Raw genomic sequence first — 19,378 nt, 5'->3', positions numbered from 1 at the left:
ACCCCTCCCCCCCAAAAAAAAACAATGCCCTTCTTCCCTCCAAGTCCAGAACCATTTTGGTTATGATTAAAGATAATACAGGCATTCCTCAAATCTGAAATAGTTACTTGTAAAGGGGAATGATAAAGATGATGGCTAGTAGGTTAACAGGAAACTTGTGATTGAAATGTGTGTGTGGTGATGACATTGAATTGGAATACGAGAGACTTTATTTTCAGTTCTGGAAGCCCCTGATTTCTGTTTGTCCTTGGGTTGAATGGCTTCGCCTTTGTGCACCTTGTTTCTTTTTTGTCAGTTTAATCTCAACTGAAACAAAAGCCTTAAACTCTTTGGTGTGTTGGTGGTTCAAGAACTCGTAAAGACGTTAACACAGTGGGGTCTCAGTCCAGAGTTGGGAAGTTCTATGATAAAACAAAGAATAAACGGCAGAACAATAAATGATTGAAAATGCCATTATTAGATAATCTGAAGTTTACCTTCGTGACTAGATTTAAATGATGAATTTTGCATTATTTGAGTTTCATGAAAAATCCAAAACCATTTCGATTCTTAAGTTCTCTTATTTTTCAGGTTGCTGCTAACACTCCCAGTATGTATTCTCAGGAATTGTTTCAGCTTTCGCAGTATCTACAGGTAGGTTTTCTCTTGACAGTGTTTAGTTTGGCTAAGTATTTAAACTTTGTTCAAAACACAAATCTTATGCTCTGAATGTCTGTCTTTGGCTTGCATTTTGTTAACCGGAACACAATAAGCATTTAACTACCTTTTCTGTAGTGAAATAATGTAAAACATTGTAATTGGACATAGTATAGTTCTATGTAAACTTCTGGGATTTTGCATGAGCACAATAAACTCTGACTCTGTTATAAAAGCAACATGAAAGCTCCCTGTTCTATAGAAGGCTCTCTGAATGCTATATACCTGCTTTTCCTGGCCTTTCTCCTCTCCTACCTTGCTGTCCCCAATTTTCTTTTGCTCACAATATTTTTGTTATCATCCATTGCTGTGGATGTACTGTGTATGTGTATAAAAGTTTTGGTAGAACAAAAGAAAGGCAAAACGAGGTCATTTCATGTGTCAAGAACTAGTTTGTTTCTGTGAATATAATTTCTTAGTGTGAATATTTCTGTCCCTGTATCTGCTGGTAAGTATAAAGGAGGGGATAGTGCTGACAGCTCTTCTTCCTCATTGGCATCACCAGCCTTTCTGTGCCTGCTCCTGTGTCAGTTTTAATAGGTGTGTTTTTTTTACAAAGATGTCATGTCACAAAAGGGTTAGACTACAAAATGGCAACACATTAAAGTCTGTGCTAATATATATAAATAAACTCTTTAGAAAGGATCATAAAATCAGCTTTCTGGAAAAGATATGAAAACTTTCTTACTGGTAAATTCTATCTAGGTTTAATTTATGTATAGTTCTACTGATTTATTTTGCCTGTTTTTGTTTGGTAATTGCAATTTTTATTTTTTCACATCAATGATAAGGTTTTTGAGACAGATACTAATTTTATATATATTTGCTGACATAGCAGGAAGCAGCTCAGGCAGATGCTCTTTCCTGGGAGGCCAAATATATACTTGCTCACCAATCTGTTCAGTCTCTGTATCCTGGAATTGTTAACGAAGATGCTCTTCTATCTTACTGTCATAAAACAAAAATAGTAGTTCTCGCTTGGCACTTTTCTTTTGTGACCTGATTTGAGGATGAACAGCTCATTGCATGGGAGCTGCCAAGCTGCCTTTTGGTGTTTACAGTTTTGTTACTCAAATTATTGACAAAAGTCAGTGTTTTTAAGTTTTGGAAAGAATAACTTGCATGTGCTGAGTACACGTCGTAACAACATACGCATGAAAAATGAAGGTTTTCAGGAACCTGAGGTTATAGGATAACATTTTCTAATTAGGATATCCGAATAAATGTGTGGATGGATAAAATGGGATGGGCTTACTATAGTTTTGAAAATGTGACAATGTTTGCTACTCACACTTCCTTTTTTTCTTGTATTTTGGTATGTCTTCGGTTGCTTCTGTTCTTCCGAGTTGTTCTAGCTAAACTGACTGGTGCTGTGCTTTCTTCATAGGAAGCCTTACATCGGGAACAAATGTTGGAACAGAAGCTGGCAACCCTTCAGCGACTACTTGCTGTCACGCAAGAGGCTTCAGATACTAGTTGGCAGGTATCTGCAGGCATCCTTTTCCTTTATGGACTGAAATATGCAGTGGCATATAAATTTTAGCTATTAATTTACAAACAGTGGGGAAAACAGAGGCAGAAAAAATAAAAAGCTTATGGCAGTTCTCTTAAACTGTGCAAAAGATAATGTTTGGTATATAATCACTAAATTTATTAGCTTGAAATAACTATTAGTAGTAAGTACTCCAACAAAATTGAAGTCTTTAAAGCAGAAATCTACTGGAACTACGTAACGCACATGTTAATACTAAGGTGATACTTCTTTTCTGCTAGGCTTTAATAGATGAAGACAGGCTGCTATCAAGATTAGAGGTTATGGGAAATCAATTACAGGCATGTTCAAAGGTAAGTAGTTCACTTGAAGCTGAATGCTAGGAATGCTGAAAGATAGCTCTTTTGAAGTGTTTTGAAATTAGCTGGTTGTAGGAAAGCAGGTGGAACATAAATTTTCCAAAATCAACCTGTGCAATTTTGATAATCTGAATAGCATGAAAACTGTAGATCTGTTCTGTATTTCATGGAATCACTTTAAATCTAGATGAACGGCTATTTTTCAGCATTTTTTTAGCCCGAACTGGTTTCTTTTGTGTATGCATATAGACATGTACATAGTGAAATACAGAAAAGGTATTTCTGTCGTTGGTGAGAAGCAACCATTCCATCTTGTTTCCTATGGATGTTTCTTTCCAAATAGGCATTTGAGAAAAGGCATTATAAATGCATTGTCTGATATTCAGAGACAGAGTAACAAGTATGGCCCGCCTTGATTGTTGTTTTGGCCACCTATGCCTGCCTTAAATTTTTGTTGTCTTTTAATTTCTCTCAACTACCTACATTATAGGAACTTTTTTTGCAGGTCCTGTTTGAGGTGTTTCAGATGGGACCTCGTAGGTTTCTGGTTTGTCAACTTGTAGGTCTCTTAGGCTTTGACGTTGTCTTAGCAGTGCCCAGAAAAACCACATAGTTTTCCTATAATCAAAGCTGATCATTGAATGTGTGCTGCCATACATACACTTCAAAAAGAACTGGTTTACACCCAGTCATGTCAAGAAACTTTGATCACTGATTTGTCCATAACATTTTGCCATCTACCAGAAATTGCTAAACACTTTGGAATAGAACAGGTCTTATCACAATCTAATATATTTAATCAGCAAAATACTAATTTATATTCTATCTTTGTATCTGAATTATACGTATAGAATCAAACAGAAGACAGTATACGAAAAGAGCTTATAGCATTACAAGAAGACAAACACAACTATGAGACAACAGCCAAAGAGTCCTTGAGGCGGGTCCTTCAGGAGAAAATTGAAGTGGTCAGAAAACTGTCTGAAGTGGAGGTATTGAAGTTTCATGCCTAGTCTTCTGGAAATGCTGAAATAATTATAACTGCTGCTACTTAGATCCCTGTTTTGTTGCCTGTAATATGCCAGTATTTGTTGTATTGTGGCACTTGCAGTATATTAGGTAGTAGTGTTTATTTCTCCTATTGGACAATACTTCGATTGTTAAACAGTTAATGAGAAACTATTCTTTAAACTCCTCCTTCTTTTTCTGCCAGATTTCAAAATTCATGAAGCTGTCTTACAGAAGTTAGTATGTGTGGGAAATAAGTGAGGGGAAAAGGACATACATGCATTAGAAAAAATGCTGTTAGACCTTGTTTAAGCTGTAAAATTTATGGAAATGTAAGCTTAACCACTCATACAAATTACACTTAAGAATGAGCTTTTAAGATTACAAAGTGTTGGACATTTTCTTCAAATAAGATTTCTGCCCTTATAATATTTCTCATTACTATCTTTTCCTTTATTTTCTCTTTCTATTATCATTATTTGCTATGTTCCCTTAGGTCAAGAAATATCTTAAGACTTAAAAGCACTTAAAAGTGCAAGTGTCTACCCTCTTCATGCTTTTTAGAGAACGTGATGCATATAGTGCTGTAATAAAAAACCTTACGAGATTTCAGTTAAATACATTTTTTTATATTGTAATAGTTCTTGACAGTTTTGTTAATGGTTGGAGTTTTATGTTTACTTGTAGCTTTCTTCTCCTTTCCAATCCTATATTAAGAGAAGAATCTTTTCATTTATTATACTTTTTCCTCTTTACTTTGACTCTTGGGGGAGAAATATTAATTTAACTTTAGTAAGAAATTTGCTTAAGTGCTTCCTGCCACACACTTTTCTCTCCACACAGAAGAATTATTGGGTCCTGGTTGAAAATTGTCCTTTAATAATTAGTATATAATGTAGTTTTGAATGCACTTTTGTTCAAAGGTGTTTTGGTATGTTTTGGTGGTTAAGAACTAAGTCAGAGCTTGTTACAAAAAAAAAAAAATTGTATGAATGAAGAAGCAAATCTTGAGCTATGAGGAGGAAACTCTATACACCATTTACTTGTGCTGCTATCACCAGCTGATGCAAACTTCTCAAGCATTCCTTGCCTCCTGAAGACCCAGCTGCCTCTTGAGTAAGGGGATCTTAGTTTAGATGCCTTTCCACATTATGGAGTTCAGAAAAAGATTTAGAACGCTTCCTGGGAGCCATTTGGCTTATATCATATGTTTAAATCTTCTTTTGCTGGGTGAGAGGTATGATGAAATCTATTGATTACATTGAATCACAAAATATTATAAAACTTTCACAGTTTATCACAAACCAGAAGAGAATGGGGGAGATGGATCACGTTTCAGTTCTTTATTCCTATCAATCACAAATAATTGTATAAATTGTATAATTGTGGGTTTTTTGGTTTGGTTTTTTTTTTTTTAACATGCATGAAGCTAATATATTTTCACATAATCTGTTCTTTAAGTAGAACATTACAAAGGCTTGTATAGCTAGCATTTTTGCCAGGACTTGATCTGTTTGTTTAGCCCTAATGATTAGGAACAAAGCAGTTAAATATGATTAGTTACATATACTGTTTGGAAAAAATAGATCAACTTCAGTGTTTGGTAGATTATTAGTCTCTTTTTTTTTTTTAATTTATTGCATCATAATTCTGTCTTACAGAGGAGTTTAAGTAATACAGAAGATGAATGTACTCACCTGAAAGAAATGAATGAGCGGACTCAGGAAGAATTAAGAGAGTTAGCTAATAAGTACAATGGAGCTGTAAATGAAATTAAAGATCTTTCTGACAAGCTAAAGGTACTGACAGAACTTCATCTGACTTAGATGATACTATAATGCATGGAGCAAATAAATACAATTTAATTTCTAATGCAGCAATCAAATAAAGGTTAAGAAACTTTTTAAACAACAGGTAAATGAAAGAAAGATGCACATCATCTTTTACATGTTCTTTTGGTTTACATTTAATGTATCTGAAAGCATCATCAGTTAAGTAAATTGCTAAAAAGGTTCCCTTTTCATTCACTTTGAAAGTTACCAGATTTTCAGAGCTGCAATATATTTTAATAGAAAATTACATATGGTATAAAACTTTATATTTAGCTGCTTTTATATAGACAAATAACGTTCAACCTAAACATCTTACAGTTAATGGGAATGAAAACTAGAATTAAAAATAAATTTGCATTTCATGTTGCCTCTTTGTGCAGTTACAAACATAACTAGCCTACCATATAGTAATAATATGACTCAGCTTCCAGGAGGAAGGAGCATGCTATCAGGTTTGTTATTAAACTAAATGTCTAAGTCTATTAATATTTAAAGGTCCTTTATGCTGGAGAACAAAATAATCACAGTATGGTAAAGCCTGTTCCCAAGAGTCTCCAATCTAGATAAGTAGAAGACGTGGAGGAGGAAGGTAGTAGTGTTCTCTTTGTAGACCTGAGACAGTTGTTGCATTTGTCTTGGGCAAATACTGGAATTTGAACTTAGGTTCTTTGAATCCTAGTTCAGCACCTCAGACGGAAGATTTTTCTTTCCAAATTAAAATGTTAAATTGCTGGTCTTAAGGCAATCGGTTTCCCAATTATGAGTTAATCACTGATGATGCTGAGTATACACAGAAGGATCAAAATAGAAACTTATTACCTAGCTTTGAGGGAGGAGAGTCTTTAAAACTTATTATAAAGAAATCCAGCAAGGAAAAAGATGTGGCTTTCAATCAAGTTGGTGTGTCCAATGTACATTCAGTTCATAAGGACTCCTGGGTTTTGATTGATTCGAGATGCTAGGAGACTTTGGGTGTTTCTTAGCTCTTGGGCCCTAGTACTGTTCCTGTAAAATTTACGTTCCTCAGACAAAAAGTTAGTTAAGGTATTTTGAGGTTCTTTCTCTCTGTTATTGTGCTTGAAGTGAAATTTATAGAAAAATAAGAGTAGAAAAATTTTGCATTGTTTCCATTTTCTTTACCTGACTAGCAAAGTAAGTTACTTATGTATGTTCAGTTATAAAAAAATCAAGGAAATCTATTCCTTTACATGTTAATTTTGATTTGTTTGGGGATTTTTTAAATCTTTTTTTGAGCAGGTAGCAGAAGGAAGACAAGAAGAAATCCAACAGAAAGGACTAGCTGAGAAAAAAGAATTGCAGCATAAAATAGATGAAATGGAAGAGAGAGAGCAAGAGCTTCAAGCAAAAATAGAAGCTTTACAGGCTGATAATGACTTCACCAATGAGCGGCTAACTGCTTTACAAGGTTAGTCACTAGTGGGGAAGAAACTTTGATTACTTGTTTTTCTTTTAATCTGTGAAATATCTTTTTCTTGGACTTCTGTTTACAGTACGGTTAGAACATCTTCAAGAGAAAACTCTTAAAGAACACAACAGCTTAGGTAGGTGTGATCAGTTTCTTGTTTCAAGCTGGTTTCCAGATTTTCTGTTCAAATACTTCTATAATAATAATCTTGTCATCTAGGGGTCTGGCAAAAGAATAATGTTTTGCAGTTATCCCAGTAGTGCATTCTTCTTGGTTATCACTTGCTAACGTTGAAAGACGTGGCCATAACGGAATGCCAGTAGAGGGCACTGCTGTTGTAAGTGTTCAGACTTCTGGGTCACTGCTCAATTTAGAGCTCTGTTTGTGCCCCCTCAGCTCCAAGATTTTGAAGGTTTTTATATACATATATACGTATATACAAAAGGATTTTTTAACTATAGATGCGTGTGTGTGATAGGCAGTAATTCTTGGGATGATAGTAACCTCTTATACATCTGAACAAACAAGAACATGATCTGTAGTGCTGGAAAACACATTAAATTTTGCCTGTTTTGTTTGATTAGATTAGATACTTAGAAGGAGGAGGTAGTATGAAAAGCCAGATACATTTCACAACGCTGTATTTATAAAGAAACAAAACCCAAAACATTTTGCTTGGTTCCAGAAATAATACCCTTTCTTAATCCTAGGCATACAAGTTGACGACTTCATACCTAAAATTAATGGGAGCACAGAGAAAGGTAGTGTATCTTAAGGCTACCTTTTGTCTTATGGTTGATGTTTGAAGTTGAACAAATTCAAAATGTTCTCTAAAGTTTTACTTTGAATAATATTCCCTTTAAAAACGAAATTGAATTTGTCCACTCTTCTGACCAGCACTTTTTTGCTTAGACTTTCAGTTGAGGTGTTTTTAGAAAGTTCCATAAAATGTAATGAGCCAATGTTTGGTTCGTCTTTTTTTTTTTTTTTTTTTTTTTTTTTGCTTGTCTTTGGGCTCTTACTGGAATCAGTAGGAGTCTACTGATTGATGTCAGGTTTGTGACACAGGAATGTGGGAAAACTCATTGACTTTTTTCCTCTTAATTTTATTTTCCCTTGCAACACAGATACATACCATTTTTCTAGTAAATTGGGTATGGTAAGTAAAGTCAGCAAAACGTACTTTTTTCCTTACTATAATGTATGAAAAATGTGAGTCTATGAAATACATAAATAGTGAAAACTAACTTCTTAAAACTCAGGAGTGTATTTATGTAAAACAGGAGTGAATACAGATTGAACTAACTGATAGGGGTTTTTAAAGACCAATTAGTTAAAGCTAAGTATTTTAATTAATGTGTCTTACCATACACTTGAAGTTTTTTGAATAAAATTGTCTGATAAGAACATGCCCAATATCACATATAGCGAAGATCATTCCAGTTATGACTCTAAATTCACTCAATTGTTCCATTGGCTAAGATATATTTGTCCTCTTATGTTCATTTTAAATTTTTCCTTGATGTAGCTTTCTTCAGCATTTGCTGTGTCTTGCTGGATAGCAAAAGCTCTGAGGAATGGTGGTAGTATTAGTTGGAAGGATGGGGCACTTACATAGAGAACTTGTGGTTTTAACTAATATTCACAGTGTTTTTAAGGATTACTGTGTACGTTTTTGAAACAAAATTTTGAAACTTTCTATGCTCTAATTCTTAGCTTTTTACCTTTTTTGTTTTGTATTATAAATTAAGAGCTTCTTAACTAAGGAGGCTAATAGCAAAATAAGAGGCATAACCTCATGTCTATTTCTTATTTGGAGCAGGAGGAAAGATCTGTTAAACACTTACAAGAACTGTACAAAAACCTCCCCTTAATCTAAGTACTAGTTATCCCCTAATGTCTTAACATTTTAGGCACTTAGCTGTGATGCATGCTGAGAGTAGCAAGCAGACTTAATGTCTGTTCCCACTTTTCTGGACTGCCATACTTTGTTTTTAGATAGATTGATCCATTTTGCTGATGCATAATTTTAGGTTGGTAATGCTCTTAATGCTTGATAGAATGGTTAAGAAATAAATTTGCTTTTAAGTTTGGGGTTTTTTTAAATCTTTCACCCCAGAAAATAGTTAACTTCTTTACAAAGCAAAACTGAGGTACTATATAGGGACTGTGATTCTTCATTTTAATCATATAAACTGTAAAAAGACTTTGGAAGTTAGGTTGGAGGTTATTTGAAAACATGCAATACTGTGAACAAAAGTAGCCTAGAGCTGAATTGAATCATTTAGTAAAAGCTTTCAAGCTTTGAGTGCAAAAACATATTGTTTTTTAGAGAAATAATTGATAACATCACACTAAATATGATTTTTTTTAACAAACACGTTTTTTGTTTGTTTTAAAATTGTTGGTAGGGATGTCTTGTTAGTTTTTTATATACTGCTACCTCTTATCAGTCTGAGTTTAAAAATTATCTGAAACATTATTTCAAAATTGAATTTTTTATGTGATTCTAACAACATTGTATCACTGATACTTTTTTGTCAAAGTTGAAGCAATCTGTTTTTGACTTATTTGGATTGCATAAGAGTCAAGATGTCATGTGGATGGATGCATGAAAATACAGATTCCTCCATCCTATGAGTAACAGTAGAACTTACGCTTAAACCTGGGAGTTTTAGGAAGCTGTCTGCCAATTTCTTTTTCTTTATGAATATAGACAACATATAACTGCTCATTCAAGTTGTCTTTCTGTGTGTTTATACAGTCTATCACCTTTTTCTGTCATGTATCTACCATACTATTTTATTATTCTATATTTTAGCATAGTTTTCCACTATTCTCTCTGTTGTACCACATTCTTCTGCATCTCTGCTATACCTCGTCCATCCACATTTCTCTGGCATTTTACAGCTTGCTGGCCTGTGTTCTCTTCATGACAGTCTGTGCCTTTCTGTATCTTCCTGTCCTTTATCTAGCCCTTGTATAGTGGCAGATGGGCAGTAATTTTCTCTGCCAGATTTTGGATTTTGTTCTCTTGAAAGCAGCAGGAGGCAGTTACCATTTTGTTTTTTGCCGAGTAGTCTTGCATTATTTTAGAAGAGCTAAAAATTTAGGGTTTATAATGTAGATTCAGCAACTTTGGCAGTGAAAGAGGTTGTGGATATTTTGCATAAGGAAAAGCCCTCACAGTTGAAAGCAGAAGTCAGAAAATTTTTTTGTGCTAAATAGCCTGTAAGGGAATAAAAAAAAGTTTCCTCTATTTGTATACAAAGGTATACGTACCTTACCTTCCACCCTGTCAGAGGAAAGTGGTAAGACCATGTAAAATCAGTATGCTTTTTAAGATTCCTTTTGTCTCTCTATCTCTCAAAACTTCAGGTCAAGTCCTCAAGGTATGTTTGTAGGCATACTACCTAGCCACTGCAAGAATAAGGATTTTACATTACTTTTTTCTGTGGATGTCCTTAACATTAAAAGAGCTGTACTCTGAGTAGAGGAACTAAGAACTCATGTTATAGTCTCTCTAAGAGGCTTTTTATAACAAAGTGTATTAAGATGATGATGGTTAGGCATTCATTTTCTCTCATTGCACATATAGAAATTCTGGTGCAGAAGAGAGTAACTTGCTTATACATCAAGCCATTGATAAAGGTTGTGTACAACTGAGTTATTTCAGTAAGTGGTATGTTTCTCAGTGAGTTGCACCATACCTGGCTTTCATATTTAAGTTTTGTGAGCCATATATTATATAAAGAAAGAGATAAGAAATCAGTATACAGACACTTAGAGGATCATGTAAAAAGGCTAAAAAAAATGTTTAAACATGGAAAATAAATGTTATAGCCATGGTGCTGTCTTTTAAAAGCCCTGTCGTTGTGGGTTAGAAAAAAGTTTACTTTTTTTAGAGTAACTTTGAAATATAGTAAAGCTTAGTATTACATACTGGATCTTAACAGCTAAGCTTCTGACATCAGAACCTAATGATTGAACAATTTTGTTAGAATGTAACACATTTTGTGGTTTATGTGCTAAAAAGCAGCCTCTTCAGATTTTTAGATTCTTGAGGTCAAAGGATTTTTGAGGCTATTTAGAAAGGAAGTGTTAGCACCTTTTTACTTGAAGAGATGCAAGAATCTGATAGAGTTGGGACCTGAACAAGGTCATACAGAAGGACTTGGGTAAACCTGGGAACTGAGCCCAGTTTTAGGATCTCTACTGGTGAACTGTCCTTTCAGAAATTGTTTCTGTGCAGTGAAACTTAGCTCAAAAAGTAAAGGGAGATATTCAGCAAGACTTTTAAAATGAATGTTTTTCATTTCAAGAGGGTATTAGATATGAAGAATAAACATGAAGACTAAAGAAAAACTTACTAAATGCCCTTTTAAAGCTAATAAAAAAATGCTGAAGAATATAGGTTAAATACATGTTTCTTATTTCTTCAATGCTTGGATTTGGTATTTGCCATTATCCATGTCTGATTATAAATTAACAAATGGGAGGAACTATAGAGGCATCAGTGCTATGGAGTTGCATGTTTCAGTAGTGTATCCTCTTATGTATTGTAAATTTATTGTGGTTTAAACATCACTTATGTGCATTAATCTTTTTGCCAAAAATATGAAGTTGTCCATGGAAATTTAGTGGAAGTCATTTGTCACCACCTAACCTGAAAGAGCAATACAGCAAATGCCAGATGCATAATGTTTGGACTTTCAATAATTGGTTCTTACTAAATGTTGTTAAAGTTGGTTTTTTTTTTTTAAATAGCTTCTATTGAGGCAAGGGGCTCTTTATTATGCTTAAGAACTGCTGTTAGAATTTAAAAGTACCCTTTGAAAATGCAGTTAAAGTACTTCTTCTGATCAGCTCAAAAGAGTATTCTATTTTCTGATATCACTCAGACATCATTTCAGTTACGTCTTGTCTGCTTGCATATTAACTCAGATTGCAAAAGTTCACTGTAAATACACAATTACAGATATTGTTAATATACCTTTCAAATTTTTTTGTTGCATCAATTTGAAAGTGATAAGAAGATGTAAACTTAAGTGTTTCTTTCTTTACTAGAGCACTTTCTTTCAAAGAGTGGAGGGGACTGCACTTTTATTCATCAGTTCATAGAATGTCAGAGTGAGTACAAGAGTGTTCATCACATTTGCCTTAAAAACAACAGAAAACCCAGAAAAGGTGGATAAAAAACAGAATTCGTCACTACTATTTAATATTTCTGTAGTAGCAGAAATTTTCTAAGCATCGAATTGTGGCATTGTGATATTAAGCAGATGCCTGTAGTAGTAAGAGGATATCTTTGCTCTTGCAAAGCGATGATCACGTTGTCTCTTCTTAGCAGTTAATCCATTATTGTCCTCCGACCAATACAAGGGTGGTAATGTTGCCACATGAAGTTTAAAACTGAGTGTAATTTTTCACCTGTTACAAATTAAGAAGTTGAAAGCCTAACACTGTCAGTTTAAGCAAACATCACAAGCAGCAGTAGGACAGAGATAAGGTGATGATGCCTTTTCTTCATTTCACATATCTATAATTTATCTGATAATTGAAGGTCTTACACATTCTTCAAATTAGTTGTTGCAAAGAACAAAAAGGAAAACAATACCTTAATTTTTATGTGGAAATCTAAGAGATTCTTTTAAGGAAAATAGAACATAAATATGCAATACCAGTCTTTCTAAAGATGTGTTATTCTGGAATGAGAAACATGTTTTTCAAAGCAAATGACTTTTGAAAATGAGTAATAAAACAGTCTGCATATCTATAATTAAAGAAAAACTTAAGATGTTAATACATCTTGTCCACTGAAAGAAAAATATCATTAGGATGAAGAGAGAAAAGTGCTATTAAACTTCAAAGAAAACTCATTTGTAACATAAAGAATTACTTTTTGACTTAAGAGTTTACAGAAATTATGTACCTAAAGTTGAGCAAAGAGAAGTATTTATAAGCAGAAGTAAGTCGGTATCTTTTTTGACATTATGCCCATTGGACTCTTTTTCCTTTTTAAGTTTTAATAAGGAAATGTAAGAGACTTGTTTGACTTTACTCCTTGTGATATGGATTGCAGTGCTATAAATTGAATGACAGGATACTGCTAATGTTTGTCTAAAAATTTAAACTATTTATTTGAACGATGTTTATTTTTCGAAGTGAATGGCTGGTAGCTGTCTTCTATCAGGCTGAAGTTTAACATAATTTTAAATTTTGCAAAGATTTTGTATGAATTCTCTTTATTCAGTACATAAAAATGAACTGAAGTTAAAAGTTTCAGTAAAAGTATTTTTTGTCTAGAGTGAAAATGAAGAGCACACTGAGCGATGTTCAAATACAAATTGGTTGTCTGTTTTCATTATTTGGATGTTAGCTTAACCCATTTTAGCAAAACTTGTATTAGTGTCACCTCTGCAAGCTAAATGTGACCAGTCCTGTCACTATTGAGAAGCAAAAGCGACCACCAAGATCTAGTAAAAGATTCTAACATGCAACAGAAGTAGTAATAAGAGAGTAAAATTAAGATCAATTTACTTATGCCTCCCCTTTCTTGAGAGATGGAAAGCTAGATTAAAGACACTGTAAGGCCTCAATTGCCTCATTTTTAAGAGAATGAATAAGAGTTCAAAGGGTTCAGTATTCTGCATTTTTTGTGACAGTATAAGTTTTTACTATCTCATCAAGAACAAAAAAGATTCCAAGACAGCAGCTCATGTATTTATTTCTGGACTGAAAGTTTGCCTTTCCCAAATTCAAATACGTTTAGTCAGGCCCCACAAAATCATGAGGTTAAAAACCTACGAACTGCAGGATCTATTATTTTCATTTTGTATGTAAGTGCTACCCTTCAGTCCTACTCCTGCTCTTTGCTCTCTGCAGCAGTGAGGGTTGGGAAGTAGTGGGGAGAAAAATTATAGTTTCAGAGATCGCCAGGAACTGGTGTTTTAAGACATGTAGCAAATACCTAAGTGTAGAACAATATCATAAAGATTGGCAGTATTGAGAAAGAATGTATAGTTCATCATATGACACTATGCATTTTTTGCCCAGAGGTTTAGGTATTGGGAAAGGAACAGGTTTATTATTTAAAAAAATAATAATACAGTAAAAATCCCAGAAATAGGAGTCACTCATTGAAGTTATGTAGGGTTTGCTGTTTTGTAATAGAAGCAGAGGAATTAAAACTATAGGATCTGCAAACCGTAAGAGAAATCTAAAAAGAAGGGAGAATTGGGATAACCCTGAAGTTTGTATAGAAGAGAAGGTTCTGACTTGCGCTGGTACAGCGGGGAAAGTGCACATCTCCATAGTTCTGGGGAAGAAGCACTTAAACTGGGAAAGCACAAGCAGAGAAATGAGGAAAAACAGCTTGAGTCAAGGAAGTGGACTATGTAAAATAGCACAAGAAGGAAAATTAGATGATTAAACAATCTGGTATTCTATACAAACAGTTGCTACAAAGGTATAAGGCAATTGAAAGTGCTTATCGGTTAAGAGCAATCAAGACCTCTCAAGGTACTAAAGCTAGAATTTTTTTGGTGGGGGAGAAAACAGGACACAAATCTTATTCAAGCTGCGTTGCAACTGCTTAACTTGGGTAGCATTGTTTGTAAAATCCGGCTTCTGTAGGTTTTTAAAGATATTATTCATTTATTTTTATTTTTAAGCAGAATACAGCTCATGATATCATCCAGTAACCTGTCCTGATCTACAACATCTGTAGAAAGTTATGAAATCTTGCTCTGAATGATCTGGGAAGTCTGTTACTTTCTGATCATTACATCCAGTTCACTTGTTGCTCATTCCATAACTTTTTTTTTTTTGGTAACAACTGGTGAAAACCAGTGACATCGACAGCAAAAGTCATGGTGCTTCTTTTTGATTAGTACATGATACAAGTTATTACCAAAAATGGTGATGATGTATAAGACGAAAGAGAGGTTTGGTGCCCTGCTAGCTTCCTATCTTTTGCTCCAATCTAACTCTTCTTTATTTGTGTCCTTATTTTTTCCTCATTTTGTGATTTTTTTTTTTGCATTTATGATTTTAAATGCAAGTCAATTTTTTTGCTTTTTTACTAAGTTTTTGTCCTTTAATTTATCTAAAATGGAATAGTTTTTGGATGGATTGAATGGCTATTTTCAACTTTTCCATGACTTTGACCTGCAGGTGGCAAGTAAAGTTAAAGCTGCTTTGTGTCACTTTTTTCAAATGGTTTGAAATTTGTGCGTTGAGGGCCACGTTTCCTTTCATTGGTCTTCAAAACTGGCCTCCTTCAAAGACTAATTTGATACAAAAACATAAATGTATTGGGGGCATGTTACTTCAGTAATCATTGTAATGTTAACAGATCTTAACTATTACATTACAAATAGTGGTAGGCAACCTAAATCTAAAAGGGAGTTTTTAAATTGAAAAGATAGGAAGTGCCTAAAAACCTAAAGGAAAGCTGCCTTTGAGCTGCATTCATCAGCAAAAAGAAACATAGCCTATCTTAAAGATGAACTGAAAGCTTAACTTCAAAGCGGATTGTTTCAGTAAAAATTATTATTATTTATGATATGTATCAGTAATTCTTTGCTTTCTGTTAAGCAGTGACTGGATAGCATGAAAGATAAAAATTATTTGCACCAGAAATTAAAGCTGGGATCCTTACTCTAATTTATATTTTGGTAGCTAAAAATGCACACCTTGATTCAGGGAAAATGTGGATTGATTAAAAAAAAAATCCAGTTTATGAAGTTTTCTGAAATAGTATTTTCAGATGCAGATATCTGAAAAAGGGAAGTTTTAAAGATATTGTTATGTCTGCTTTTACTTTGATTGTTGTCTGGATTCTGCCATTTTTAGTGACTAGGGTGGTAACAGTGCAGAATAAGATTTTATGTAGTTCATTTACATCAACATCCAGTTTTCTGTTTATTATCTAAATATACAGCGGCATGCTGAAATTTTTTCATTGGCTTTGAAATATACTAATGCTGCATTCTTAAAACACAGAGAATGCTTACTTGTTTTGTAAATTAGGAGATATGTCAGCCATCAGGTGAAAAATACTGTCTGTACCAGCTTTGGGTCACACTGGGCGAGGGGACTTGTGTTACTGCTGAAGTTCTTCGCTGAAGAAATAGTGTCAAGAAGAAAACTTTTGTACAAATGTTGAAATTCATAATGAACATTAGAAAACCGTAAGCCACCATGGAAAAGAAAAAAAAAAGTCTGTAGATTTTTTTTAGTCATAGGAATTGAGAATTCTTAAAAGTGTCAAGAGCTGCTGCAAAGATTTCAGTTTGGAAAAACATCTGGGTCAAGAAGACTAGTTTCTTTATTTTGTACTATAATTATTTTGGTTTTAACAGTTACTGAATTTTGAAAACTCCAAGATCCATCAATTCATAATGCTAAGTTTTCTTCTGTAAACTGATTATAGAAGCCTATTTTAAGCTAACAGTCCGGTATAGATGAGGTGTTACCCCTTCAGATGAAGCAGTTGATAGCTACTTTGAGTATATGGTTTTTGCATTCAGCTAATTTTTTCAGACTTAGTGCAGAATTCTTCAGCTGCTTTCTTGCTGCCTTTCTCCCCACCACTCTTCCAGCCTCAGTCAAGTCCTGGAATAATCACATATGAAGACTTTTGTTTAGTGGGGTGGGTTTTTTTGGTTGGTTTGTGGTTTTGGGGGTTTTTTTTGGTTTTTTTAATGGAAGAGGGCTCATGATACCACTCAGTAACTCCTCACTTGTGGCTGCAGTAACTTGATTCCCTCTGAGGTGCCTTCCTCAGTCTAGGTACAGCAACTCTCTCCAGCTCTGACGAACTCGAGACTGTTCTGAACTTGGATGATGAGTGATCTACTACAGTTGCTTGAGACCTGAAGCCAATCCTGAAAATCCAGTTTGCTGTTCAGTGTATTTCTGAAGCACTATTTGTAAAATGTTATAGGAATGCAGGACAATATTTGTAGATAAAAGTAGATGGAGGGAATATCTCTTTGAGACTGGTTTGTCTGGCTGTGGGGCAGGAAAGGGGACAGGACAAGCTTTTGGCCATGCAAACGCTTCTTCAGACCTCAGGGGTTTTTTCTCTGAAAGCTTGTCTACTATCTGGGATTGAAAAAGATACCTCCATGCAAATGTCCTGCCTCTGTCCTTAGATTGTCATGGTTACAGCAACATGCCATAGGAGGAGTACAGAGACTTCTTAATCTTCAGAGCTACTTGAAGCTGGAAATGCTGACTAAAGCTTGCTATTTTTTTTTTTAATTAAAAATTTGAAAAGAATTTACTGTCATCCAGCTTCCTTAATCTGAACTCTCCTGTGTGCGCTGTTTGTCCAGTCTTCTCTGCGTCTCAGTTCCCTGTTAACAGCACGTGGGGTAACCAGCAAACTGGGTTCCCTGCCTGATGGTCCAGGATCTGGCAGGAAGAGCGCAGAGTGGAGGCGGAGGCAGCTTCAAGCCTGGTGTTTCAGTGGGTGTTAACAGCTTTCAACATTGTCTAAATTGCAAGATCTACTGCATAGAAATTGATTATGTGATCTGTAAGATAGGTGACCCTCGATAATTTTGCATGCTGGCATTGCTAGCTGGTTGTAAGGAATTAGAAATAATGAAGTCTCCTGCGAAAAAGAAATTAATTAATTATTGGTTCACTGTTTCTTTTAGTGTCTTTCATTAATCCAGACCTCTTCTTCCCTTGGTCTTTGCCTTCATGTCCTAGCTGGACTTAGGATGAAGTTAGCAGTCTAGTCTCAAATTCCGTGTTTTAGGTTTTTACGCACCTGACATACATGAATAGACTTCCCTGTCAAAGCTATATGTAAACTCAATTTTTGTGAACCTGAATGTGATGCATGCACAACTTTTTGGAATCTTGTGCAGCTCTTTTGGAAGTTTTAAGCTAAGAAAGGCTGTTTCTGTGTACCTTTCATAGGCACTGTTAAAGCAGTTGTGATGTGGAGGTGGCTTCTCAATTGCTGTTTTGATATGGCATATTTCTAGATTTCTGCTGTGTCTGGTGGATATCTATTTCAGGCAACCAGATCTTAGAATTCCTTTTTCTGATAACTATAACTTGAGAAATGTATTATTTATTGCTCCCAGTTAGATTTAAAAAAAAGTTAAAAATTAATTTTCCTAACTTCTCATTAGTGAACTGAAGCATTAGTAATGTAAGCTAATAAATTGTAGAAGTAATTATGCACTTTATTACAAAGTTCCAGTAGGCTTGTGTGCTCTGTTTCATTATTCCATGCCAGAATAAAGTTTTTGTTCAAGCCCGAGTAGGAAGTAATATTATCAGCTTTTAATTTGGTCATGGAATGTAGTCTACGTAGATGTGTGCAGGGAAAAGCTTGCTTAATTTGAGCTTGGAAAGTAACACTTATTTTGTTTGGCAGACAAGATCATAGATGAAGGACATCTAACCAAAGTGGAAGAAACAAAGCTTTTGAAAGGTTAGACTTCTGCATTATTTAACTGGTTTTGAAGCATGTCCTTTATGTCACTTCAGTGCATGTTCTGTCTTAAACTAGCAGTTTGAGTTTTGTTGAATACTCAGGAAAAATAATCAATGAAGGGGAGGTATATTGTTTACTGAACTCTGCTCCAAATACTATTGTAGGGTAAAAAGATTTAAAGGAAACAATTTTTGAAGATTGAGTGCATGAAATGCTAGTCTCAGTTTTGACTGAGTTCTTACCTGAATGTGCATTTAAAAAAATACAATTTTTGTAAATTGATTTAAATCTTTAGTGCCTGCATAAAATTCAAACAGGTTTTTGTTTTTATTATAGGACTAAATAGAAACAATGTTTGGTCTCATTTTAAGTTTTAAGTAAATGTGTGTTTTCGTTTGACTTTTTTCTAACTTATACCCTCATAACTTTAAAATAACTATTAACCTCCTAAACGTGCCTTTTCCAAGTAAAATATAAATGTGCATCTCTAACTCTTTTCTCTTCTGTATAAAACAAGTGAAATACAAGGATCTAATTAGAAAAGATTTACGTTGTCAAGGAACAGTCATCCTTATCTTGCAGTGCCAAGATCAGGAATGCTAGAAAGTGTGTAGATCAATATTTCCTGTGTGTCTAATAATGTCAGATTGTTTGGACTTGTAGGCTGACTCCACTTTTGTAGCTTTTTATTAATGTCTAGACATACTAACTCATTTCTTTACCCTCTGTCGTTCTGCAAAGTGTTATTGTATTGAATAAATGTTAGCTTGTTAAAAGTTCTGGTATTTTAGAGACTTTTCAATTTATCTTCTCTTACCTTAATGTATGAAATTGCACCTTTAATTTGTTTCTGTACATGAGTAAGCTATAGACAACATGCCATATTTGGCAAAAGAATGCATACAGTAACTGTAACCTAATGCTTGCATGCCAGTTATCTTGCAAAGCGGTGAGCTATTTTTAGTGTTTGTTAATATATTCTAACTTGTCAAGTAAGTATGATGTCAACACATTTTAATATACTTCATCATTTTGGCTATATTTATTCAGCTCAGTTTTATTATGAGAAATGGAGACAACTGCTGTGAAATAATATAGTAC

The 19,378-nt window shown here is 34.3% G+C and overlaps 1 protein-coding gene across 10 annotated transcripts in view; it reads left to right on the top strand.

Annotated features, from left to right (window-relative positions):
* Positions 1 to 19,378, top strand: part of SLMAP (sarcolemma associated protein) — a 92,648-nt gene that overhangs the window by 45,061 nt on the left and 28,209 nt on the right. For 4 of the 10 annotated variants that reach the window (XM_009322301.1, XM_009322309.1, XM_009322300.1 and 1 more), the window contains exons 5-14: positions 571 to 633; positions 2,084 to 2,179; positions 2,470 to 2,541; positions 3,399 to 3,539; positions 5,217 to 5,354; positions 6,645 to 6,813; positions 6,899 to 6,949; positions 7,524 to 7,574; positions 11,881 to 11,943; positions 18,218 to 18,274. In XM_009322301.1, the coding sequence (XP_009320576.1) occupies positions 571 to 633; positions 2,084 to 2,179; positions 2,470 to 2,541; positions 3,399 to 3,539; positions 5,217 to 5,354; positions 6,645 to 6,813; positions 6,899 to 6,949; positions 7,524 to 7,574; positions 11,881 to 11,943; positions 18,218 to 18,274 (901 nt within the window). The remainder of the gene's footprint in view (positions 1 to 570; positions 634 to 2,083; positions 2,180 to 2,469; positions 2,542 to 3,398; positions 3,540 to 5,216; positions 5,355 to 6,644; positions 6,814 to 6,898; positions 6,950 to 7,523; positions 7,575 to 11,880; positions 11,944 to 18,217; positions 18,275 to 19,378) is intronic. The other 6 variants (XM_009322303.1, XM_009322304.1, XM_009322302.1 and 3 more) reach the window with 5 other exon arrangements.

Source organism: Pygoscelis adeliae, unplaced genomic scaffold (assembly GCF_000699105.1).
Source record: "Pygoscelis adeliae isolate BGI_AS28 unplaced genomic scaffold, ASM69910v1 Scaffold404, whole genome shotgun sequence".
Lineage (NCBI taxonomy): Eukaryota > Metazoa > Chordata > Aves > Sphenisciformes > Spheniscidae > Pygoscelis > Pygoscelis adeliae.
Note: the sequence above shows the minus strand (reverse complement) of the source record. Positions and strands in the feature narration are given on the sequence as shown.